Below are 26443 nucleotides of genomic sequence, written 5' to 3' on the forward strand. Positions count from 1 at the left end.
GTCACACATTTGCTTGGAGGATTGGTTCCTACACCAAAAAGACACTTCTGGTAACTAACCTGCAGATTAAGTCCCAGGAACATTCCTTCATGTGGGTTAGTCCGATTTCTTAGGCAGACCCTCAGGGCTCAGGTTGATTAACGTTCTCTTTGATGCTGTGGTTCAGTGATGGACAACGAGGCGGGTGTGAGAACCAATGTTGGGGCAGGAGGTTCCTCCTGGGGCAGGGGGTTCCTGCTGGGGCAGGTGGCTTGTGTGATAGTCCACTCCTTCTGCAGAGCTCGTTTGTTCCTGTTGAATGGAGTCAGGGCTCTCAATACCCTCCCACGTGCTCCCACTCCACTCTGCGCAGTTATGGGCTGGAGATCCTTGGAAGTCGGTGACAGTGTTGCATTTCTTCCCGAAAGCTTTGAGCACAACCTTGAACATTTTCCCCCGTTTTACTTTGGCCGCGTTAGCATCGGCAGGTGAATCAAGAAGTTTGTTTTGAGGCCTGGCCTTCTCAAGCTGCAGTTTGAGGCGTGAATGCACTGACGTCTCCATCTGTACCCGTGATGGTTGGATCCACAAGCTTCCCTTACACAAGGCTCAAGCCTGCTGGAGTAGGAATTGAGTGGGGGAGTTCCTTCTTCTTGTGGGGAGGTGAACAAAAAAAAGGTGTTGCTCTTGATAGAGGTGTACAAGAGACATAGATCGAGTGGACAGTCAGAGACTTTTTTGCAGGGTGACAATGGCTAACACGATGGGACATAATTTTAAGGTGGTTGGAGGAAGTTATAAGGGGGATGTCAGCGGTAAGTTTTTTTTTACACAGAGAGTGGTGGGTGCGTGGAACGCACTGCCGGCAGAGGTTGTGGGGGCAGATACATTAGGGACATTTAAGAGACTCTTAGACACATGAATAATAGAGAATTGGGGAGCTATGTGGGAGGGAAGGGTTAGCCAGATCTTAGAGCAGGATAAAATATCAACACAACATTGTGGGCCGAAGGGCCTGTACTGTGCTGTAGCGTTCTATGTTCTCTCTCTAATATACCCCAACTCACACATTAACCCATCACTCACTATTCCACCTTCCCCAACTTCTGGTTACACACCTCAGTTTCAACTTTCTTGATGTATTCAAATCTCTCCATGGCCCCTTTCCCATCTCCTTTGGCCCCATGAACCTCCAAGAGCCCTATTTTCCACGAGTTCGACCAACAGTACATTGGCTCTCCATAAGAGCAAGTGATTTAATGTGGCCCAAGGTCATCCTGCCATAATCCCATTACCCCTACTCTTTAGAAAACACTCCTGGCCTCTCCCATTCACTCCACAAACCCTATACTAGCCATTCCCATTTCTGCTGACTCTGCAACTTACTCTCCCAATAGGCATTGGCTTTTTTTTAATATATCCCGATCCCACTCACTTGTTAATGGGCTGTTCCTTGCACCTGTGATTCTCTCACGCATTGCGAAGGCATTCCTCCAACCTGAACTCAGTACCAACTCCTGGACGTCAAAGCCCATAGCTGAGCTGTGCCCAGGTAACATGGCCGCAGTCACACCAAAGAAACCTCCCATTGCCTCGGTAGTTCCAAAGATAAAATCTTGCTGAGTCCCAGAATATTACCGACTTTCAGGTGGTCACACACTCAAATCCCACTCTGGGATGAATCTCCTGAGGTAGTCATGGGAGCACCTTCACCAGAAGGACTGCCACGCTTCAAGGGGGCGGCTCAACCTCCCATCTTCTCAAGGGCAATGAATAAATTCCCTCCCTTTCCTCCAATCACCACCCCCTCCATCACAGCACCATGAGGCACACAAACCCTTGAAAAACAACTTCCAACCTCCTCTTCAATGGCATTTTCCTATTGCTCAACTATTGGCCACCAAGCCTTTGACATGCAAGTTCCTCACTTCATCTCTACCTCCTTTCAACAAGTGTTCACCTGCATACTCCCTTCCTTTGACTGTGGATTGGTATTGGGTTATGGTCCTTTGACCTCTGTGGATGGCGCAGCGGGAAGAGCAACTGCCTCACAGCTCCAAAGACCCAGGTTCGATCCCGACCTCTGGCGTAAAGACGTGGGGTCGGTGGGGTAAGTGGCTGCTGTAAATTGTCCGCTAGTGTGTGGGTGAGGGGTAGAATCTGGGGGGAGTTGATGAGCACGTGAGAGAGAATAGCTTGCCAGATGGAATTGGGATATGATGGGATTACACTCTAAACTCAATGGGCTGAATGGCCTTTCTTACATGATGAAGAAATTACAAGAGAAAAAAATGTACCATAAATACAAAGCACAGACCGTCGGCGACATTTCACACCCAGCCCCGTGGTGGATGAGACCCCATCTGGGAACAGGTGTCCTTCGCAAGAATTCCCACTTACCTCAGCACTTCCATGCCAATTGGTGCTTCTTGGGATGTCCACCTGGGCAATACTGGCTGGGTCACTGACCTGTTGGGGAGGGAGACAGAAAGAAAGAGAGAGAGAGACAGAGAGAAAGAGACAGAGAGAGAGACATACACACACACACAAAGAGAGAGAGACACACACACACACGCAGAGAGAGAGAGAGAGAGAGACACACACACACAGAGGGAGAGAGAGAGTGGCAGAGAAAGAGAGAAACACACACAGGTGGAAAGGTGGGTGGGGAGAGAGAGTGAACGAGGGGGTGGAGGAAAGAGAGTGTGAGGGGGAGAGCATGGGGTGAGAGTGGGGAGGACAGAGACCAATGTACATTTACATCTTGCACTGTTATTGTGAGACGGGGACTAATTGAACACAAGGAGAGAATACACACCACTTTAAAACAATAGCTGATATCTTTATTAAAACGCCACGCATGGCCCAAAGGCGTGTAGTGCTTTTGGTCTGACTTTACATTTGTACAAGGTTTTCTCTTTGCAAAGTGCAAATACAATATTTTTTAATTAATTAAAAAAAACACACATGTACAGTATCTGTGGTGAGATTACACAGCAGCCTCATTCACACTGACATCTGAATCAGGATTAATTTGCAGGGCTCGTTAAAACACACGCACACGCAGAAAATAAAACTGATATAGAGGGTGCAGCTCCCAGTAAACCGCTGGCAACAGAACCTATCGCTGCCCTGTTCACATGCACATGCAGTAGCAATGTGGGAAAACTGGATGGAAAGCCAGCAAACAAGCCAGCCATCCACTCCCACCCTCCGTTACTGAAGCCACAGTACTGCCCACATAGGAGGGGAACAGAAGGTACAGAGGTGGTGGGAAGGAAGAGGAACAAAAAGGGGGGGGGGGGGGGAAGGAGGAGAGAGAGAGAGAGAGAGAGAGAGAGAGAGAGAGAGAGAGAGAGAGAGGGAGGGAAAGAGAGATGGGGAGAGATAGAGGTGGAGAGAAAGAGAGAGAGCTGGGGGGAGAGGGGTAGGGGAGAGGGGGAGGGGGAGAGAGGAGCGGGGAGGGGAGGGGAGAGGAGGGGGAGAGGAGAGGGGGAGGAGGAGGGGGAGGAGGAGGGGGAGAGGAGAGGGGGAGGAGGAGGAGACGGAAGAGAGCGAGCGGGGGAGAGAGCGAGAGACAGCGAGACAGAGAGAGAGAGAGTGCGAGAGACAGCAAGAGAGACAGAGAAAAGGTGGGGTACCCTGAAGCACCTTACCCTGAAACCAGACCAGAATGAGCACATGTTGCATTGTCAATGATCTCCAGCTTTGTGGCTGGTTGTACGTCTGAAGACTCCAGCAGACTGATTCCTCTCACCCACCAACATCCCTTCCACCCCCATCACTAACACCACAAACATAATTCCATGGGCACTTCTCCCCTCCCTTCAGTGCACCCCCAGCACCCACCTCCCAACCCAATGGACACAACCACTCCCAAGGGTTATGCATCACAGCAGAAGTTTCACCCACAACACCACAGTGATAAACCCAAGATGGTTGGCTCCTCTCTCTTCTCCTCAATGGGAACCAAAGACCATCTTGGGTTGGATTTACTGTTCAAAGATTTGAACAAGCAGATTTTTATTTTTAAAAAAACAATTGACTTCAAAGTGAGGGAGGATAGTCAATATTGGGCAAAGTAAATTTACCCAGTCAGAAACCCAGTGAGGGTTTTATACACTCCCAGGGCAGGGATGGCACTGATTAGACACAGTTATGCTTCTTCGACACTGTCCCGTCGCACATTCCCAGGGCAGGGACAGCACAGGTTAGACACTGAGTGAAGCTCCCTCCACACCATCCCATACACACTCGCAGGGCACAGGTTAGATATAGAGTGAAGCTCCCTCTACACTGTCCCGCACACACTCCCAGGGTAGGTACACCATGGGTTGTGCTCAGTCAAGCTCCCTCAGCACCAGAGGCTCAATAGAATTATCACGTACTGTACTGTGTTGGGGTTAAACAGCTGTGATAGCTACCACAGCTGAATATCTAGCTCACATTTGTGGTGGGAATAAATGGGGGCTGAGGGAGAGATGGGAACATAGATGTGACCACTCTCGGTCAGCACCTGTGGAGAAATAAATGCTGAATATTTCAGCCCGTTAATCTTGCATCAGAATCCCAAACGCCAGTTCCTTCTCCGTCCACAGACGCCGCCTGGTTCATTACTTCCAGTATTTTGCTTCAGGTTTCCAGAATCTGCAGTACTTTGCTTTTGGACCATCTGTGTGAAGGCAGACTCTGGGCAACCCCCACTTGCAACACCCCCAACACACTGCAGGAAACAAGCGGCCACACAAAGTTCCTCCTGGTCATAAAGGCAAGACTTTGCCTGCAGAAGACTGACTTTCAGTAACACTCACCATTTTCCCTCTTAATGAAGGGTCAGCAATTCCACTAACACCCTTGTCCACACGTCAAGTATCAAACACAATGGGGCAAGTGGTTTTTTTGGCACACACAAGGATGCTGCATGTGCCTATCTCCTAACACTAGCAGAATCTCTCTTTTGCACCGTGTGTGTGTGTAGTTAAGTAAGATTGGTCAGGAAGAGTACTTCTAGCTCCCAGGGGAGTTAGCTTGATAACCCCTGAAGCATAAAAGGAGATAGAGTTCAGGTGGAATTCCTTGCTCATGGTGAGCAGATCCAACACCCACTGGATGTTTTGAACCAGGAGTGCTTGGGATGTTCCCAAACTGGTTTTTGGTTACAATGTGAATGGGGAATCTCACCAACTCCCACAGACATCATTGAGACAGTGACCAGATCGCAATGCTGGTTTTGGGATTACTATTAACCAGAGTACTGACAGCACTCGCCAACTCTTATGCCTCACATCCACTTGGCGGGGCAGCAAGGCCTTCAGTTTAACATCTCCTTCAAAAGGCAGTGCCACTCTCCCTCAGCGTTGGGACTGGGACGTTCTGACTCGAGAGGGGAGAGTGAAATCCACCGAGCCAGGCACATATTTAAGAACTTCCACTGGATCAATATGGGGAGATTCCAGGTTTGCTTCCCTGCTTGGCGAGGGAGCAGTGGAGAAGTTCAGGAGGTAACTACAAGACCTCCAGACCAGGCAACGAAAAGAACAAGAGGGCAAAAAATCTGACAGGGCTGCCACTCCTGGATATTATTCAACAGTAATCCCACACCCCACTGCCTCCTGGGCTTGGGATGATGATGGTGGACCTCTATCGCCATGCCAACACAACTGCAACACCAGTGTTACAACAGTGACTACATTAGGGGTGCTTTAATTCACATTGTCAACCCAGGGCAGGAATCAACCTTGCAAACATGTTGATGCATAGACAGCTTTCTAGGCCACAGAGGACTGCAGGTAATGCAGCTGCCATTGTTGATCAGCTGACATGCCCAACTGTAAAAGCACAGCATGGCTAGTTGGGTTCCAAGTTATTAAACCTCCCAGAATATTGTCTAACTGGGGTTGCCAACTCAACAAAGAAGCAAAAGATCCTACTAAATGCAAACTTTTTCCTCTGCACTCTCTGAAGCTGGGAAGGCTCAGATCAATCCAGCACAGGTTTTTCCAGGTTCTATACCAGACTCTCGTGTATACTCACATGGCAAAACAAAATGGGCAGTGATATCTGAAAGACTGTCAACAGCCTCGTAGCAGTGCAGCAAGCTCAGAATGAGGGGTAAGGAGCGATACGCGATTTCCATTTCAAGCAATATTTAAAGCAAACAACTTTCAGGCAAAAACTGAAAATAAAAATCATGAAGTCAATGATGCAGTTTATATATAAAAAAGAGAGCATATTGGGATGCTTAGCATTTATAAATAAAGCATAAATGCAATGATGTAACAATAAACCCTTTACAAATCACAAGTCAGGTCTAAGGTGGACTACTGTATCCAATTCTGGCCACTGCAGTTCAAAGTGGGCATAGAGGCATCAGCTGAGAAGGTGCGAGGTTGAGGGGTTTCAGTGATGCGGAGGGGATGGAGAAGATGGGGGTGTTGTCCCCTGAAGTAAACTGGTCTTCATTCAAATCTCACACTGCAGGGGTACCACAGACTGTACCACAGTTAGATTGCAATAACGGGCATTTGTTAATGCATACCCCAAATGGAGAACATATTCTCAGAAATGCTTTCATATTTGCAAGAGAACACCCCCTCCCACTCCATTTTCCCCAACCCCATTCCCCTCCCCCAAATAAATTCTGCATTTGCTTTTAATACTTGTAGATACTTGCATTAAATCTATTCGAGAGCTCAGTGCAGCCAGAAGGAGACTTGATGACTGTTCCCTCCTGACTTCTTCCTTCAAAGATCCCAGTCAATACTTGGTATCTTTGTTCCATAGTTAAACCTTTGCAGCCAGGGAGATCTCCCTGGGCGATTGGTTTTCTCCATTTTTCCTTCATGGGTGCCACTTCCGATTCACAAACGAAAAAAAGTGCAAAAGGGTAATGTGAAAGAACAGGCGGAGACCACATGATCCACCTTCCTGCCCTCCTCCTCCAAAGATGTGTCAAGGAACGACCACGTCAACAAACAGAGGGAGAGAATTAGATAGTATTACTGAGGGGGTTCCAGCCTTAGAAACAATTAACTGGCTGACCAACTCAATGCTTCCAGCCCTGCCCAACCTCAACTTAGTTGGCCAACCCAGCTCAGCTCACCACAACCAGGGTCAACCAGTTCCTCTCAACGATCAATCCAATTGCAGTCTAAGCCATTACAAGGGCAGTCTAGCACAAGCCAATATGGGAGCCAGACACCAATTCAGCACAAACCAACGTTGGCCAACCTAACCCTAGCCAAGTTAACCCCAACCCAATAGAGGCAAGGCCAGCCAATCCCAACCCAATAATTGACAGCCAATTCAACCCCAACCCAACCTCACCAACTGAACCGAGTCCAGCTGACAACCCAACACAATCCAAGTCAATGGAGGCAAGACCAGCCAACCCAACCACCCCATAGGCTAGTCAAACCAACAGAGGCCATCAAAACCAACACCATCATCAGAATGGTCAACCTTATGCCTTCAATAAATAGACCTTCATATAATCTACACACCCCATCGCCATTGCTTACAAGGTTTTAGAACATTGCAGTTTCTTGGTGGCCCACTTTGCAGGAAAGGGCCCAACCAACAACACGTTCAACTGTAAACCCATCTGTGGAAGCCTTTGTCACCTCAGCGTAAAAAACGCACAAGAATCCTCTCATCCCTCCGCAATGACTAGTTGGATCCATTCTCCCTAAAGTGAGAAGCTTCCCGGTGCAGCGTACACAATTCGAAAAGGTTTCAGTGGAGACACTTCCCTCGCAGTCTCTGCTTCCCGGTTCCACGTGCGTGGGGGACGAGGAAATCAGGCGGTGAACGCCTCGCGTTGCTTCAAAACAAAAAGAAAATTGCTTCGTGCAATAGAAGGTTGATTAGACTCCTTCGGATTTCATACCGTGCTCCACGCTCACTAGCACCCGATAGATGGTCTCAAAATCCACTTCTTCCTCTTGGACACTGCCTGGTGCCCAGCCACAGCGGAGAAGAGAAAAAAAAAACTCACCCAGACCAGATTCAGGGTTCAAATCCTCACTGGTGCAAGAAGTTCAACATGTAATGATAGAAAGAGACTGGTTGCATCCAGCCCCAGGGCAAGGAGGATTCTGGTTCCCAAGGTAACCCTAGTTTAAGTCAGCAGCGACTGGTCCCTTGCCTGCAGGGCGTCTGACTTTGGAGAACAAGCCATCTTCGCCGACTCCCTTGGTCGAATGTCCCCCTCGCACTCAGGGCATGTGGCGAATGGTGTGGAAGATCCAGTCCATCTTTGTTGTCCAGCCACCGTGGTGGGCGTCGTTCATCTGCTTGGTGAAATACTCCAGAGCCTCCTGCTCGGTCTTGTCCAGGGCCAGGGTCTTGCGGATGTAGGCGATGTCATCGAACGACTGTAGCTCTGGCATCCCTGAGCCCAGCATCATGGAGAAGAGGTTGATGAAGAGGTTGGCATGCTGCCGGATGGCAAGATAGGCCTTGTAGCACATCTCCTGAAACCTGCCGGTGGGTCAGGGTTGGGGGTTGAAACAAGGAGGTGTTATTATACACTGCCCCAACCTACCCCCTCCCCTCTGCCCCAACCTACCCCTCCCCTCTGCCCCAACTCCACCCCACCTACCCCTCCCCAACACACCCCTCCCCCACCCAACCCCACCCCAACCTGCCCCTCCCACACCCAACATACCCCTCCCCTCACCCACCTCAACCTACCCCCTTCCCACACCCACTACCCCCCCTCCACCCAACTCCACCCCAACCTATCCCTCCCCTCACCCAACACCCTAACCTACCCCTCCCCTCACCCAACACCCCAACCTACCCCTCCCCTCACCCAACACCCCAACCTACCCCTTCCCTCACCCAACACCCCAACCTACCCCTCGCCTCACCCAACACCCCAACCTACCCCTCGCCTCACTCAACACCCCAACCTACCCCTTCCCTCCACCCAACCTACCCCTCCCCTCACCCAACACCTCAACCTACCCCCTCCGCCCAACCAACCTACCCCTCCCCTCCACCCAACTCCACCCCAACCTACCCCTTCCCTCCACCCAACCTACCCCTCCCCTCACCCAACACCCCAACCTACCCCTCCCTCCACCCAACCTACCCCTCCCCTCACCCAACACCCCAACCTACCCCTCCCCTCACCCAACCTCAACCTACCCCTTCCTTCAACTCCACCCCACCTACCCCCCACCCTCCCCTCCCCCACACCCCTCTGCCCAACTCAACACCCCAACCTACCCCTCCCCTCAACACCCAACCTACCCACCCCCACCCAACCTACAACCCACCTACCCCTCACCCCACAACCCTCCCCAACCTACCCCCATCGAACTCCACCTCAACCTAACCCTCACCTCCACCCAACCTACCCCTCCCCCACCCAACTCCACCTCAACCTACCCCTCACCTCCACCCAACCTACCCCTCCCCCAAATCCACCCCAACCTACCCCTCCATTCCACCCCACTCTTTCCCAACCTATCTCTTCCCCAACCCAACTCTACCCCAACCTACCCCTTTACCCAACTCTACCCCAACATGCTCTCCCTATCCCCCCACCCCACCTTACCCAACATACTCTCCCATCCCCACCCCATAATAAAACATCTTGCATCGACAGAGTGCTTCTGAACACAGTGAAACAGGCCTTTGCAGAGCACAGTCGGCTGGCGTGACACCGGACCACGTGTGTGGCAGGAAGCACGGCTGTCGCCCATGCTCGGCGGAGAGGAGGGAGCCCAGGAGCAAGCTTGAGAGCTCGAGACAGCAGGAGGAACGGACACCGATAGTGGAGCCCCTCGGGAGGTCGCCCCCGTCTCAGCGGAGCCTCTGGTCTCACGCCCTCACCTCTGAGACGGCACGCTCAATCCCCCTCCAGGGACCAAGCCCAAAATCCTTCCAAATCAAATTCAACATGGGGGCCACCTTCTGGAGGAGATGTTAATCCAACACCCCATCTACCCTTGCAGGTGGGCTTGGGGGGTGGGTGTGAACAAACCCCCCCTCCAGCAGGGAAACCCTGGAGGTAGTCTTCCCTCAGCCAACATCACTGGATGATCCAGTTGCCGCCTTGGTAGGATCTTGCTGTGCACCGTCACTGCCAAGGTTTCCTCTTTACACTTGAGCAGCCAGTTGAGTAGCTGCAAAGGGATGTCCCGGGGAGTCCTGAAAAGGTGCTGGGTAGTGTGGAGGAGCAGAGGGATCTGGGGGTTCATATCCACAGATCACTGAAAGTTGCCTCACAGGTGGATAGAGTAGTTAAGAAAGCTTATGGGACGTTAGCTTTCATAAGTGGTGGGATCAAGTTTAAGAGCCGCGAGGTAATGTTGCAGCTCTACAAAACTCTGGTTAGATCACACTTGGAGTACTGTGTCCAGTTCTGGTCGCCTCATTATAGGAAGGATGTGGAAGCGTTGGAAAGGGTGCAGAGGAGATTTACCAGGATGTTGCCTGGTTTAGAGAGTATGGATTATGAGGAGAGACTAAGGGAGCTAGGGCTTTACTCTTTGGAGAGAAGGAGGATGAGGGGAGACATGACAGAGCTGTATAAAATATTAAGAGGAACAAACAGATTAGACAGCCAGCACCTCTTTCCCAGGGCACCAATGCTCAATACAAGAGGGCATGGCTTTAAAGTAATGGGTGGGAAGTTCAAGGGAGATATCAGAGGGAGGTTTTTTACCCAGAGAGTGGTTGGGGCACGGAATGCGCTGCCTGGGGTGGTGGTGGAGGCAGGTACATTGGTCAAATTCAAGAGATTGTTAGATAAGCATATGGAGGAATTTAAAATAGAGGGATATGTGGGAGGAAGGGGTTAGATAGTCTTAGGCGTGGTTTAAAGGTCGGCACAACATGGTGGGCCGAAAGGCCTGTATTGTGCTGTATAGTTCTATGGTAAATGCAATTCCTTTTTTTCAGACACCATTCCCACACCCCGTCCCAATCTCTGGTGGGACATTCTGCACTTACTGTTCAAACTCCTTGGTTTTGGTGCACTCCTGAGCACCCTTACTGATGACAATCAGGAAGTCTTGCGTCAGGACGAAAGGCACCCGCTCCCGCTTGTAGCCGAACTTTTTCTTCTTGTGGTCCAGGAAGTGGCCAAAGTCAATGTGAAACAGCTGGAGGGGGAGGGAGCACAGGTTATACGGAGACCCCAGAGGTTTCACAGAGCCCCAGCCTCTCCTTGAAATTCGAGCCCTCCAGTCCCAGTAACCATAGAACAGTACAGCAAAGAAAACAGGCTAATTGGCCCTCCTAGTCTGTGCCAAAACTATTCCGCTGGTCCCATTTACCTGCACCCAGTCCATAACCCTCCAGACCTCTCCCGTCCATGTATCTGTCCAATTTATTCTTGCAACTTAAGAGTGAGCCCACACTTACGTCAGATGGCAGCCCGTTCCACACTCCCACCACTCTCTGAGTGAAGAAGTTCCCCCTAAACCTTTCCCCTTTCACCCTAAAGCCATGTCCTCTCGTACTTATCTCCTAATCTAGGGGGAAAGAGCCTACTCGCATTTACTGTCTATACCCCTCATAATTTTGTAAACCTCTGTCAAATCTCCCCTCATTCTTCTATGCTCCAAGGAATAAAGTCCCAACCTGTTCAATTTTTCCCTGTAACTCAACTCCTGAAGACCCGGCACCATTCTAGTAAGTCTCCTCTGCACTCTTTCAATCTTACTGATATCCTTCCTATAGTTAGTCAATCCTTCCTGCACTCGTGTCACTGTGGCTCCACTCAGAGTAGTCACATAGTACGCAAATAGGCCCTTCGGCCCACCGAGTCCATGCTGACCATCAGCCACCCACCTACACCGATCCCATTATTCTCCCCGCCTTCTTGTCGACTCCTCTCCACCCCCAGATTCTACCCCTCACCCGCATATTTACAGCAGCCAATTAACCCAGTCGTTGGGATGTGGGAGCAAACTGGAGCACCCGGGGGAAACCCACGCGGTCACAGGGAGAACATGCGAACTCCATATACGCAGTGCCAGAGGTTGGGATCAAACCCGGGTCTTTGGAGCTACAAGGCAGCAGCTCTCCCCACTGCGCCACCACGCAAGAGCCTACAAGGCAGCATCAGAAGGTAGAGTACAAGATCAGGAAGGTCGCATCACAAGTATGCAATTCTAGTCAGGTCACTGCAGGGCTGGGGAGCGAGAGGTTGTAAATGGGATTGACCCAATGTCAATTTTAGGCTGGCATGGACACAATGAGCCGAATAGCCTTCATCTGTGCTGAATGTTGCAATGATCGGATGAAGCGATCTCAATACCTCACAGTAACAGAGAAGGACCCTCTCTTCTAAAGAGAGCCCCCACCTGATCTTCCCCTTGCAGAGAGAGGAGGTGACTTGCTCCACCATCCCTGGCAGAGGGAGGAGGTGACCATCCCAGGCACTCACCTGCCCATCGTCCTTCACCATGATGTTACTGTTGTGTCGGTCTCCAATCCCCAGGATGAAGGTGGCAACGCAGTACCCAGCACAGGAGTGTGTGAACAGATCGATAGCAGCGTCGTAACTGGTAACCAATAGAACAGTGTGTCAGCATTACCTTGACTCCTCCACAAGGAAAGCACTCATTACACCCATCCTAGTATTTTAGCCTCACAGGAGCCAACTCCCAACTGTTATCTCGTTCCATTGGCATTCCTTGTGTTCATCAAGCCCCCTCTTAAATATATTCACCATACAGTCGAATTCCGATAAGATCCAATTGCTTGGAAATCCCAATGGTTTGGCATTTGGCTCGCTCAATAGAAAACCAAATCCTCGTTATTTGCAGACATATTACCCGTGGATCAACGTAGTGGCAGGTTGGCCGTGCACTGCTGAGACTTTTATAAGGCGTTGGTCAGACTGCTTTTGGAATATTGAGAGCAGTTTCGGGCCCCGTATCTCAGGAAAGATGTGCTGGCCCTGGGGAGGGTCCAGAGGAGGTTCACAAGAATGATCCCGGGAATGAAAGGCTTAATGTACAAGGAGTGTTTGATGTCTCTGGACCTGTTCTCGATGGAGTTCAGAAGGATGAGGGGGGATCTCATTGAAACCTCCCGGATACTGAAAGGCCTGGATAGAGTGGATGTGGATAGGATGTTTCCATCAGTGGGTAAGTCCAGGATCCGAGGGCGCAGCCTCAGAATAAAGGGACGTCGCTTTAGAACTGAGATGAGGAGGAATTTCTTCAGCCAGAGGGCGGTGAGTCTGTGGAATTCGTTGCCACAGAGGGCTGAGAAGGCCAAGTCATTGGGCATTTTTAAGGCAGAGAACAATAGGTTCTTGATTGGTAAGAGAAGGAGGCAGGGATGGGGTTGAAAAAAATGTCAGCCATGATTGAACGGCGATGGAGACTCGATGGGCTGAATGGCCTAATTCTGCTCCTTTACCTTATGGGATTACTGGGAGTGTGGACAAGGTGTATGACACAGCCAGGGTTAGGAGTGCTTGTTCTGATAAGCCACAACGTACAAGCTCTCCGGACACACTCCCTGTCCGCACTCCGGATCCTGTCTCTGACCACACACCTTGTCCACACTCCCAGTAACAAAAGCTGGAACTCACTGGGCCTCAGTCTCTGGCCCCCTTTAAACTCACTGAGGAGTACTGATTATTCTACTGCGTAATATGTTGAAAAGGTAGTGAAATAAAAGTGTTCTGGGGTAACGCGAGTTACCAGGAACAAAAGTGAGAGTGCTGGACTATCAGAGTTTGAGTGTATTCACCCTGGTGGGAGGGCTTCACATTCCCACTGCTCACAGAGCAGAGGCTGCCCTGTTGTTGCGGCAGGGTCCAAGAACTGGCTGCCCTTCAATGCTGTGCGCTAACCTAGAATCATCGAGCTGGTCTCTGGAAATCCAGAACCTTCTGACCCAAGGCAACCAACAGACGGTCTGTGACCTCCTCACCTTTACGATGAGACCCATCGCAAGCTCGAGAAACAAACACCTCATCGCCCATCTGGGCCCGTGCAGTCTGCAGGACTCGATGTCAAATTCTCCGATTTTTAAATAACCCGCTCTTGCTTCCTGCCCATTTTCATCTGCCGTCCTGTTTCGCTTTTCCCTCCCTGTGTATCGGCTAGCCTGCTGGGCATGTCCCGGAGTGCCAGAACCATATCAGCCACAAATTACACAGCCACAGCAGCCTAATCCAACCCCACCTGACACACATCTATCACAGGAAGTCTCCACGTTCCATCCATCGCCCTCCCCCGGCTGCCTGACCTGCTAAGTATTTCCAGCAACTCCCATTTTTAAAATCGCGTCAGCCTAATTTGTCTGAACCTACTTGCAAATCCTTGCTATTAACCACTCATTACAAAGATCAATAACGTGCTGGTAACGGCCCCCATCAAGGCATTTTGACACGTCCTATCACAGACATTCCCGTTGTTCTGCACATTGCACATTCCACCCCCCCCCCCCCGCCACCTTCTCCTACTGAAAACTAACACCTCTCTCTCTTTCCCAGTTCTGACGAAGGGTCGCAGATCCAAAACATCGACTGTCTCTCCCCACAGACACTGCCCGACCAGCCGAGATTTTTCCCAGCTGTTTCGGTTTTTATTTCAGATTTCCAGCATCTGCGTTTTTTTTTCCTTTGTTATGCGTTGGTAAAGCCCCTGGACCCGGAATGGGTAACCTGACCCAGCAGCAAGACTGGAGCAGGATTGGTAAGGGGTAACTTCTGATCCGCCATACGCTACACCTGTACCGTAACGGATGGCTTGCTGCCCCCAGAGTCACAGAGGGAAGGGGATGCCAGACTTACGCCTCGCCCTTGTTCTTGTCCTTCAGCCACTGGTGCAGGGTGTGGCTGTTGAACTGCAGGGCACCCTTCAGCCCACCTTTACACTGGATCTGCATGATTGTGTGTGAACACCGCACGGCCTCTATCAGTCCCACACAGTCGCCGATCGACAGGCACCCATAGGGCAGCATCCTAGGAGCAGGAATTGGTAATTGGTTTATTACTGTCACAGGCATTATTGTTAAAGACGAGCTCTTGACCTCACGATCTGCCTCATCGTGGCCCTTGCACCTTATTGTCTGCCTGCACTGCACTCTCTGTAACTGTAATGCCAGATCAGATTTCTTTATTAGTCACATGTACATCGAAACACACAGTGAAGTGCATCTTTTGCGTAGAGTGCTCTGGGGGCAGCTCAATGTCGCCGCGCTTCCGGCGCCAACGTAGCATGCCCACAACTTCCTAACCTGTACATCTTTGGAATGTGGGAGGAAACTGGAGCACCCGGAGGAAATCCATGCAGACACGGGGAGAACGTACAAACCCCTTACAGACAGTGGCCGGAATTGAACCCAGGTCGCTGGCGCTGTAAAGCGTTACACTAACTGCTACACTACCGTGCCTGCCACTACATTCTGTTACTGCTTTTCCCTTGTACTACCTTGATGTGTTACGTTTTGAGATCATCTGTTTGGACAGCATGCAAAACAAAGTTTTTTACTGTAACTTGGTACATGTGACAATAGCAAGAAGACAATAGCAAAATAGTGCTTAGCAAGATGGCGCCAGAGCATGGCAACTCGTTGCAAGCTGCTCTCTACAGATCGACTCATTACTTCTACTAGAATCGTTACCTCAATGCACTGTGTAATGAAGTGACCTGTACAATCGGTATGCAAGACAAGTTTTTCACTGTACCTCGGTACAAGTGACAATAATAAACCACTTACCAGTTTCATGTACCGAGATACGGCGAAAAGCTTTTGCTTGCATGCCATCCAGACAGATCATTCCGTACACAAGTACATTAAGGTAGTAAGAAGGAAAATAGAATGCAGAATGTAGTGTTCCAGTTACAAAGAAAGTGCAGTGCAGGCAGACAATAAGGTGCAAGGGCCATAACGAGGTAGATTGTGAGGTCAGGAGTCCATCTTATCGTACTAGGGAACCGTTCGATAGTCTTATAACAGCGGGATAGCAGCTGTCCTTGAGCCTGGTGGTATGTGCTTTGAGGCTTTGGTATCTTCTACCGCCATGGGAGGGGAGGGAAAGAGAATGTCCGGGGTGGGTGGGGTCTTTGATTAAGCCGGCTGCTTAACAAGGCAGCGAGAAGTGTAGACAGGGTCCATGGAGGGGAGGCTGGTTTCAGTGATGTGCTGGGCTGCGTCCACAACTTTCTGCAGTTTCTAGTGGTCCTGGGCAGAGCAGTTGCCGTACCAAACCGTGATGCATCCTCATAGGATGCTTTCTATGGTGCAACAATAAAAATTGGTGAGGGTCATCGGGGACATGCTGAATTTCCTTAGCCTTCTGGAGGAAGAAGAGGCTCTGGTGAGCTTTCTTGGCCGCAGCGTCCACGTGGATGGATCAGGACAAGTTATTGGTGATGTTTACACCTAGAACCTTGAAGCTCTCAACCACCTCCATCTCAGGTCCATTGATACAGACAGGAAGGTTGGGGGCATGGGGTGGGGGGGGGGCAGGGAGAGAGAGCATCAAGAGGTAGCCCCAGTCACAACTCAACCCAGGGACAGGAACTGAGGGAAGGCAAGGGTCAGGAGAGGGTAATGAAGGGGTGGGTGGGGTTGGGGGATGATGAGGGAGACAGCCATGGTGAGGAAAGAATTCTGTGGGGGGGGTGGGGGAGAGAAGGGGAAAGAAGATTCTGGTGAAACAAGAACCTCAGTGGGCAAGGGACTGCAGGAGAGGCAAGGACTGGGATTGAACCAATATCACTGAACAAAGAAGCCCCTGTGGACAAACCAACATCAGGCCAGGACCCACCAAGACACCACGTGTACCTACCTGAGGTCCAGCCCCTGGTTCTGCCAGATGTTCTCCATAATTCGAATGATCTGTAGCGTTAACATGTCCTGTCGTAGATCTGTAACACACAACCAGTCACAACGGTGAGATCAATGGTACGGCATTCGATTGAGCAGGAACACAAGAAGCTGCAGGGAGTAGTGGACTCAGCCCAATACATCACGGGCACATCCCTCCCCACCATCGGGAGTATCTACAGAAGGCGCTGCCTCAAGAAGGCAACTTCCATCATCAAAGATCCCCACCATCCGGGCCACACCATCTTCTTGCAGCTACCATTGAGCAGGAAGTACAGAAGCCTGAAGTTCCACACCACCAGGTTCAGGAACAGCTACTTCCCTTCAACCATTCAGTTCTTGAACCAACCTGCACAACCCTAAACACTACCTCAGTAGAGCAACACTGTAACCACTTTGCACTACAATAGACTTTATATTTTTTTTGTTCTAATTGTCTTCTTTCTTGTAAACATTGTGTATAATTTATGTTTTTCTTGTGAATGCTGCTTATCTGATGCTCTGTACCTGTGATGCTGCTGCAAGAAAGTTTTTCATTGCACCTGTGCACACACGGACTTCTGCATTTGACACTAAACTCGACTTTGATCCTCTCAGGTACAAACCCCACCTGTGTAGCCCTTGTCCAATCTCGAGGAACACTGAGGGCTTCACACTGGCCCCAGGATGTTGGGGAGGCGGGAGGGTCGAGGGGTGTTAAGGGACTAACTCTGGACTAAGGAGCCCAAGTCCATCCATCGTCAGGTTAATTCCCTGCACAGATGGGGCCACAGTTTAACAACTTACTGAAAGACAGCAGCTAGGGCAGGGCAGGACAGGGCAGTGAAGGGCAGGAGGTCCCTCAGCACTGCACAGACGCCCACATGGATTCCGACCACAGACCTGAAACTTGGGGGCGAGGCGGAGGGCAGGCCGGAGAGAGGTGGGGGGGGTGGTAGGGGTGGTGAAGGACGACTCACCATCACCGTTCTTGAAGATGATCTCGTTGTTGGTGAAGAGGAGCTCCGACATGATGTCTGGGTTTTCCCAGTTCAACCAGAGGGGTCGCTTGGCCGAGGACATGATCCTACACTCCTCCAGCCTGTGGGGATAACGGATAACGGGCACTGGTCAAAGGCATGGACCCACTAGCAGCTTGCACACTCTCCCCAAATATGGGCTAAATGCTTCCTCGAGGCACACACACAGGCGTGCGCAAACACACGCTTACAGATGCGCGCAAACACACACAGGGCCAGTCACGCGTCCACACACTCACACTGCCAGTTGCCAGCACTCAATCATTCACGTGCACACTGGGCTGCACATTTATGCACACACGCCTCCAAACAGCCAGCTGCACGCACACATGCACGCTGAGTCTGTGAGACATCCCTTCACTCCGGACCCGTGGTGAGGAAGCTGCCCTGGTGGTTACCTCAGATTGCCCAGCTGGTGCACAGGGTTAAGGGGACAGATGAACCCCTGCAGAGCCTCCATGTAATCGGGCCGACTCATCTGTTCCACCAGGAACTTCATCTGCATCTGAGAGGGGACAGAGGTTCCAACAGCAGAGTTACTTCCACAGCTCAGCAAGCAAAACCCTTCCCTACCACACAGGGAGGGATCCAAACCCCTGCAATCATTCATACTCTTTTCTCAAATCCCTGCTAATTATTCCCCATCCAGCATTTATCCAATTTATCCAGCATCTCCTCCCGCTGACAGCAGGATCCGGGAGAGTTTCACTCCAACATACTCAAAGACCCCACCCACCCTGGACATTCCCTCTTCTCCCCTCTCCCGTCGGGCAGAAGATACAAAAGCCTGAAAGCAGGTATCACCAGGCTCAAGGACAGCTTTACCCCGCTGTTACACGACTATTGAACGGTGCCCTAGTACGATAAGGTGGACTCTTGACCTCTCAATCTACCTCATCGTGGCCCTTGCACCTTATTGTCTGCCTGCCCTGCACTTTCTCTGTAACTGTAACACTTTATTCTGCATTCTGTTATTGTTTTCCCTTGTATTGGTATTGGTTTATTATTGTCACTTGTACTGAGGTACAATGAAAAACTTGTCTTGCAAACTGATCATACAGGTCAATTCATTACACAATGCAGTTACATTGAGTTAGTACAGTGCATTGAGGTAGTACAGGTAAAAACAATAACAGTACAGAGTAAAGAGTCACAGCTACAGAGAAAGTGCAGTGCAATAACATGCAAGGTCACAACAAGGTAGATCGTGAGGTCAGAGTCCATCTCATTGTATAATGGAACTGTTCAATAGTCTTATCACAGTGGGATAGAAGCTGTCCTTGAGCCTGGTGGTATGTGCCCTCAGGCTCCTGTATCTTCTGCCAGATGCAAGAGGAGAGAAGAGAGAATGATGTACTACCTCAATGCACATGTGATGAAATGATCTGTATGGATGACATGCAAAACAAAGTTTTTCACTGTACCTGGGTACATGTGACAATAATAAATCAATTTACCAATTTACTTCAATAATGAATATTGATTATAAATGTGGTTCTTTTAAAAAGGAAAATTAATTTTAAAGAATTGCAGATGCTGGAAATTTGAGGCAAAACAGAAGAATGCTGGAACACTCAGCAGGTCAGGCAGCATCTGTGGAGAGAGAAATGGTTAAATGTTTCTGTGGCCTTCGTCAGATTCCCAAGCGTCGACCGTTTCTCCCTCCACAGACGCTGCCTGACCTGCTGAGTGTTGCCAGCATTTTCTGGTGTTCATTTGAAAGCGACTTTAGGTCCCAGTTGTCAGTGCAACCTAACAATTTTTCCACTGGCTGGGTCAAATGCCATGGGGTGTCAGTTAGACGAGCTGGAGTCCATTCTATGCCTCCAACCTGGGGCGGCCTATTGCCTCACAGCTCCAGTGACCCAGGTTCAATCCCGACCTCCGGCACTAACCTTCTGAGTCTCATCTTTCTTCTCCTGCTTCAGGATGTCTGTCAGGTTGATGAGCTTCTCCATGGCCTCCACCTGTCGGATCAGATGTTTCAGGTACATCCCACAGGCTCGGCAGAAGGACTCCAGCAGCAGCCCGAACCGCTGGCTGACCGTCTTGTTGTGCATTTCTGACCTGGGGCATCAAACGGGCGGTCAGTGGATGGGCAGCTTCATCACGGGCACTGGTCCGGGGGAGGGACACAGAGAGGGAGAGACAGAGAGGGAGAGAGATAGACACACACAGACAGAGAGACACAGAGAGAGTGTGAGAGAAACACACAGAGAGAACGACACACACACAGACAGAGAGAGAGAGACACACACACAGAGAGAGAGAGAGAGAGAGAGAGAGAGAGAGAGAGAGAGAGAGAGAGAGAGAGAGAGAGAGAGAGAGAGAGAGACACACACACACACACACATGGACATGTAGACATGGGGTAGGGGGAGTTGAAGGGGATGCGAATTGGTGTAGATGTGCTCTAAGGATCAGCACAGACACAGTGCGCAGCACGGCCTATCCAGCAACTCCAATACTTACTTCAGATGCCAGAAAAAGAAGTGTCCTATCCTCTGGTTGGTCAAGGCTTTCTTCAGCAGAAACCTGCCCAGGGGGTTGTCCAGATATTGCTCATACTTCAGGACCTGTGGAGAGACCAGGACACTGGTGAAGGAGGAGCTTGTCCATCGCAGCCTCACACCCCCACGACCCTGTCCCCTGGATCATAGAACAGTACAGCACAGGAACAGGCCATGTTGTGCCAAACTAATTAAACACCTAACTAAACTAATCCCTTCTGCCTACACATGGTCCATCTCCTTCCATTCTCTGCACATTCACGTACCAATCTAACAGCCTCTTAAACCCCTCTATTGTAGCTGCCTCCACCCCCACCCCCGGTAGCGCATTCCACACACCCACCACTGCCTGTGTAAAAAAACTTGTCCCGCACATCTCCTTTGAACTTACCCCCTCTCACCTTAAATGCGTGCCCTCTGGTATTAGACATTTCAATTTATGGAAAAAGATACTAGCTGTCTAATCTCTGCCTTGCATAATCTTATAAACCTCTATCAGGTCTCCCCTCAGCCTCCGACGCTCCAGAGAAAACAACCCAAGTTTGTCCAACCTCTCCTTATAGCACATGGCCTCTAATCCAGGCAGCATCCTGGTGAACCTCTTCTGCATCCTCTCCAAAGCCTCCACATTCCTCCTATAATGGGGGCGACCAGAACTGAATGCAATACTCCAGATGCAGCCCAACCAGAGTTTTATAAAGCTGCAACGCAACTTCCTGACTCTTGAACGCGATGCTTTAACTAATAAAGGTAAGCGTGCCATACACCTTCTTTACCACTCTATCAACCTGTGCAGCCAATTGGATCCTTCTCAATTCCCTACGGAATTTCTTACACGGACCACAGTTCTACTCCCCTGCTCCCCCAACCTCAAGTCCCAAATCCCTCCACCATTTACCCCCCTCTGTGCTCTTGGCTTAAAAGGGAATGGGGCGAGACAGGGAGCGGGTGATACAGGACAAGAACGTCAGGTTAGAGTGCCCTCACTTCCAAATGATACACAGTTCTGAGCCTGCGTTGCATTTGCCCCACAGCTACTGTCAGGCAACCACTGTCTCCCAACTCCACTCCTCCCAGCTCCATCCGTCCATCACCTCCCCCCTCTCCTGGTCCCACGTTTCCCGCGCCAGCCCCGCCCTCTCACCTTAACACTGGCCATCTCCCCACTACTCTCACACCCGATCCAAAATGTCGACCGTCCCCTCTGCCTCCACAGATGCTGCCCAACCCCGAGTTCCTCCAGCAGGTTGTTTTCAGCTTGGTTACAGCCATGGAAACCAGTTCAATTGCACCTTTCGAAGTGGAATTAATAGCAGACGCACCTGGGGGTTCTGCAGCCAACTGGATGTCATGGACACAGCGGGCTCCTTCGGAGTACGTGGCTAGGGGTGAGTTACACTCACCACGGAGGGAGAGGGTCCCCACTCACCTGCACCAGCTGGATCAGGTACTGGGAGAGACGGTCATCGGTCAGCCCTTTAACCAGGCAGTTGACGGCGAACTCTCGCACCATGGGGTCGGGGAAGTTACAGTCCAACAGCTCGAGGGCCTGCTCCGGTTTGATGAGGGGCCAGTCCTTCAGCAGGCAGTACATCTGGGGGGAGAGCACAGCCACAGGGGGTGAAACAAAGTAGGAGGGGGCCCGAAGCCTGTCCCACCAGCCCCCTCACTGTGGGCGGGCGGACTCGCCCCAACCCCCACCCTCCCTTCAACCACCTCTTGTGCCAGAACTTCACCAGCTCTTGATCCAGGGGACCCACAAGTTTTAAAGTGCCCTTCCTTGCTGATTTAACCCCTTCATGGACTCCCCAACTCCGCAGCCCCCACCTATCCATCCCATTCCCCCCCACAACCTCCATCCCACTCCCCTCCCTCCCCCACACCAACCACACCCCCACTCCCCTCCCTCCATCCCACTCCCCTCCCTCCCACTCCCCAACCTCCCCCCACCCTCCCCCCCAAACCCACACCCCCCCAAACCTCCCTCCCACCCACTCCCCCCTTTCCCACCGCTCTAACTTCCCCAAGCCGACCCCACCCCTGGCCATTGATGCAACCTCCTGTAACCCCACAAGATCTCTTGAGCTCCCCCAGTTCCTGCCCCTCGCCTCTCCCCAGCCCTCTCCACACCACTGGCGGCCGTGCCTTAGGCTGCCCAGCTTCTAAACACCAGAATTCCCTCCAGTAACCCTCCTGTACAACATCTCAGGACACTTCACTGCATTCAAAAAAAGGCATTATATAAATGTACAAATTCATTATTGAGGCTTGAATCTGTTCATCTCAGAATCACACGGCATCTGTAATTTAACAGACAGTCTTACTTGTAGACTTACAAATCTTGGACACGTCCTCACTTTTTGAAGTCACGATTTATCATTGAAACTGCCTATGTAAACATTCAGAAATGGAAGCTCTATATGTAAACGTTTTACATGTTTTTGGCCTCAGCTGGTAGGTTGTCCAAACTTCTAAAGATTTGTCCCAATTCCGTGACCATCTTGTACATAAAACCTACCTACTCCCAACATACAAACACCCCAACATACAAACACCCCCAATTTATAGTCTGCTGAAGCAAAGTGTCCTCTTTATGCTTTCGCTGTTTGTATAGAGGTTTCAACACAGAAGTTTTAAAAAAAGTTAACAAACAGATTCCATTGGGCAGAAGATACAAAAGCCTGAGTACCACCAGGTTCAAGGACAACTTTTATCCCGCTGTTATCAGACTCTCAAACAGACCTCTTGCATGATAAAGATGAATTCTTGATCTCTAATCTACCTCATTGTGGCTCATACGCCGTATTGTCTGCCTGCACTGGACTTTCTCTGTAACTGTAACACTGTATTCTGCATTCTGTTTTCCTTTTGTACTACCTCACCTATTTATGGAATGATCTGTCTGGATGGTACGGAAAGCCAACCTTTTCACTGTACCTCAGCACAATAATAAACCAATTACTGAATACAGCAGAGTGAAATCACAACTGTGACAGATTGTGTTTAATTTGGAGATTTAATTAAGGTCACAAGTAAGTGAGCCAGTGAGGGAACAGGTCAAAGAAGTCCTGCACTGAGGGTGTATAAAACTATTGAACGATGAGATGGACTCTCGACCTCACAATCTACCTTACTATGACCTTGCACCTTATTGTCTACCTGCAATGCACTTCCCTGTAGCTGTGACACTTTACTCTGTATTCTGTTATTGGTTTTACCCTGTACTACCTCAATGCACTGTGTAATGAATTGATCTGTACAGACGGTATGCAAGACAAGTTTTTCACTGTACCTCGGTACAAGTGACAATAATAAACCAATACCAATACTAGGAACACCAGGCAGGTAGGCTGGGTCAGTGACACCAGACATTGACATTAAGAACACGTTATGACTTGCAAACACCTTTCTTGTATCAGGGAGTGGTAAAGAAGGTGCCTGGCATGCTTCATTGGTCAATGAACTGAATACAAGCGTCAGGAAGTCACGTTGCTGCTGTATAAAACTTCGGTTAGGCCGCACTTATGGAGTATTGTGTGCAGTTCTGGTCGCCCCACTACAGGAAGGATGTGGAGGCTTTGGAGAGGGTACAGAAGAGGTTCACCAGGATGCTGCCTGGATTAGAGGGCATGTGCTAATAAGGAGAGGTTGAACAAACTTGGGTTGTTTCCTCTGGAGCTTCGTAGGCTGAGGGGAGACCTGTCAGAAGTTTATAAAGTTACGAGAGGCATAAATAGAGTAGCGAATCAGAGCCTTTATCCCCAGGCAAGAAAAGTTGAATAGTAAGGGGCATAACTTTGTGAGAGGGGGAAAGTTTAAAGGGGATGTGTGCGGCAAGGTTTTTTTTAAAAGAAACACAGAGAGTGGTGGGTGCCTGGAAATGAGCTGCCAGATGTTGTAGTGGGAAGCAGATAGTAACATTCGAGAGGCTTTTAGATATGAATCTGCAGGGAATGGAGGGATATGGATCATGTGAAGGGATTAGTTTAATTTGGCATCGTGTTCAGCACAGATATCGTGGGCTGAAGGGCCTGTTCCTGTGCTGTGCTGTACTGTTCTACGTTCTATATACATTCGACAATTTAACAGGACTCCAGACTACCACTACTGTTTATTCAGCAGGGGCAGTCTGATGAATCAGAAGCAAGCAAGGGAGAAATTATTTAATTGTGCTGATCTTGAATCCACTACCTAAGAGGGTGACAGAAGCAAATTCAACAGGGTTGATTAACATTAAATTAAATTCACCAGCCTGAGGGCACGTACCACCAGGCTCAAGGACAGCTTCTATCCCACAGTGATAAGACTATTGAACAGTTCCCTTATACGATGAGATGGACTCTGACCTCACAACCTTGTTTGACCTTGCACCTTATTGTCTACCTGCAATGCACTTCCCCGTAGCTGTGACACTTTACTCCGTTATTGTTTTTACCCTGTACTACCAGTCAGAGACTTTTCCCAGGGTGACAATGGCTAACACAAGGGGACATAATTTTAATTGGAGAAAGGTATAAGGGGGATGTCAGGGGTAAGTTTTTTTTAAACAGAGAGTGGTGGGTGCGTGGAACGCACTGCCGGCAGAGGTTGTGGGGGCAGATACGTTAGGGACATTTAAAAGACTCTTAGAAAGACACATGAATGATAGAGAAATGGGGGGCTATGCAGGAGGAAAGATCTTAGAGCAGGATAAAATGTCAGCACAACATTGTGGGCCGAAGGGCCTGTACTGTGCTGTAGTGTTCTATGTTCTATGTACCTCAATGCACTCTGTACTAACTCAATGTATCTGCACTGTGTAATGAATTGATCTGTACGAGTTTTTCCACTGTAGTTCGGTACAAGTGACAATAATAAACCAATTCCAATGTTGCCTGGAACACAGGGCTTTACTTCTAAGGAGAGGTTGGCAGGCTGGGTTTATTCCCACTAGAAGGCTGATGGGTGACATCATAGAGGTTTATAAAATCAGAGACAAGGTAGATAGATCATTTCCCTAGGGTAGGGGGGCTTAGAACTAGAGGGCACAGGTTTCAGGTGAGACATGAGAAATTTAAGGGAGATCAGAGGGGCAAGTTTTCCCACACAGAGGGTGGTGGGTATATGGAACGAGCTGCCAGAGGAAGTGGTAGAGGCGGGTACACTTACAATGTTTAAAAGACTCTTGGACAGGAAAGGAATAGAGGGATACGGGTCTAATGTGAGTAAGTGGGATTAGCGTATGTAAGTATCATGGTCGACAAAGACGCAGTGGGCCGAGGGGCCTGTTTCCGTGCTGTATAACTAGGAGAATATCGAATATCTATGGAACATAGAACAGCACAGGAACAGGTCCTCTGGCCCACGATGTTCTGCCAGACTAATTCATGTGCCTATCGAAGAGCCCCTTAAGCGCCTCTATCGTATCTGCCTCCACCACCACCCCTACCCCTGGCAGCGCATTCCACACACCCACCACTCTGTGTAAAAAAAACTTGCCCCACACATCTCTTTTAAACTCTCCCCACTCACCTTAAACACCAGACATTTTAACCCCGGGAAAAAGATACCGGCTATCCTATCTACGCCTCACATAATTTTAAAAACCTCTATCAGGTCTCCACTCAGCCTCCATCGCTCCAAAGAAAACAACCCTAGTCTGTCCAACATAGCTAATACCCTCTGATCTAGGCGGCATCCTGGTAAATCTCTTTTGCACCTCTCCAAAGCCTCTACATCCTTCCTGTAATGGGGTGACCAGAATCAAATGCACTACTCCAGACAAAGCCTAACCAGAGTTTTATAAAGACGCAACATAACTTCCTGACTCTTGAACTCAATGCCTCGACTAATAAGATAAGATCTCTTTATTAGTCACATGTACATCGAAACACACAGTGAAATGCATCTTTTGCATAGACCGTTCTGGGGGCAGCCCGCAAGTGTCGCCACGCTTCCAGTGCCAACATAGCATGCCCGCAACTTCCTAACCTGTACGTCTTTGGAACGTGGGAGGAAACCGGAGCACCCGGAGGAGACCCACACAGACACACGGGGAGAACGTACAAACTCCTTACAGACAGTGGCCGGAGTTGAACCCAGGTCGCTGGCGCTGTAATAGCGTTACGCTAACTGCTATAC

At 50.0% G+C, this 26443-nt stretch overlaps 1 protein-coding gene across 4 annotated transcripts in view; it reads right to left on the reverse strand.

Annotated features, from left to right (window-relative positions):
* Positions 1–3301: 3301 nt before the first annotated feature.
* The window catches only part of LOC127586686 (phosphatidylinositol 4,5-bisphosphate 3-kinase catalytic subunit alpha isoform), a 94572-nt gene continuing 71430 nt past the window's right edge, over positions 3302–26443 (reverse strand). For all 4 annotated transcript variants that reach the window (XM_052044815.1, XM_052044816.1, XM_052044817.1 and 1 more), the window contains 10 exons: positions 21753–21917; positions 20286–20389; positions 19709–19880; positions 18212–18318; positions 17754–17875; positions 16757–16835; positions 14753–14923; positions 12386–12503; positions 10945–11096; positions 3302–8460 (listed from right to left, as the gene is read on the reverse strand). In XM_052044815.1, coding sequence (XP_051900775.1) covers positions 8196–8460; positions 10945–11096; positions 12386–12503; positions 14753–14923; positions 16757–16835; positions 17754–17875; positions 18212–18318; positions 19709–19880; positions 20286–20389; positions 21753–21917 — 1455 coding nt within the window. In that variant the 3' untranslated portion in view covers positions 3302–8195. The remainder of the gene's footprint in view (positions 8461–10944; positions 11097–12385; positions 12504–14752; positions 14924–16756; positions 16836–17753; positions 17876–18211; positions 18319–19708; positions 19881–20285; positions 20390–21752; positions 21918–26443) is intronic.

This window comes from Pristis pectinata, chromosome 37 (assembly GCF_009764475.1).
Source record: "Pristis pectinata isolate sPriPec2 chromosome 37, sPriPec2.1.pri, whole genome shotgun sequence".
NCBI classification, from domain to species: Eukaryota; Metazoa; Chordata; class Chondrichthyes; order Rhinopristiformes; family Pristidae; genus Pristis; species Pristis pectinata.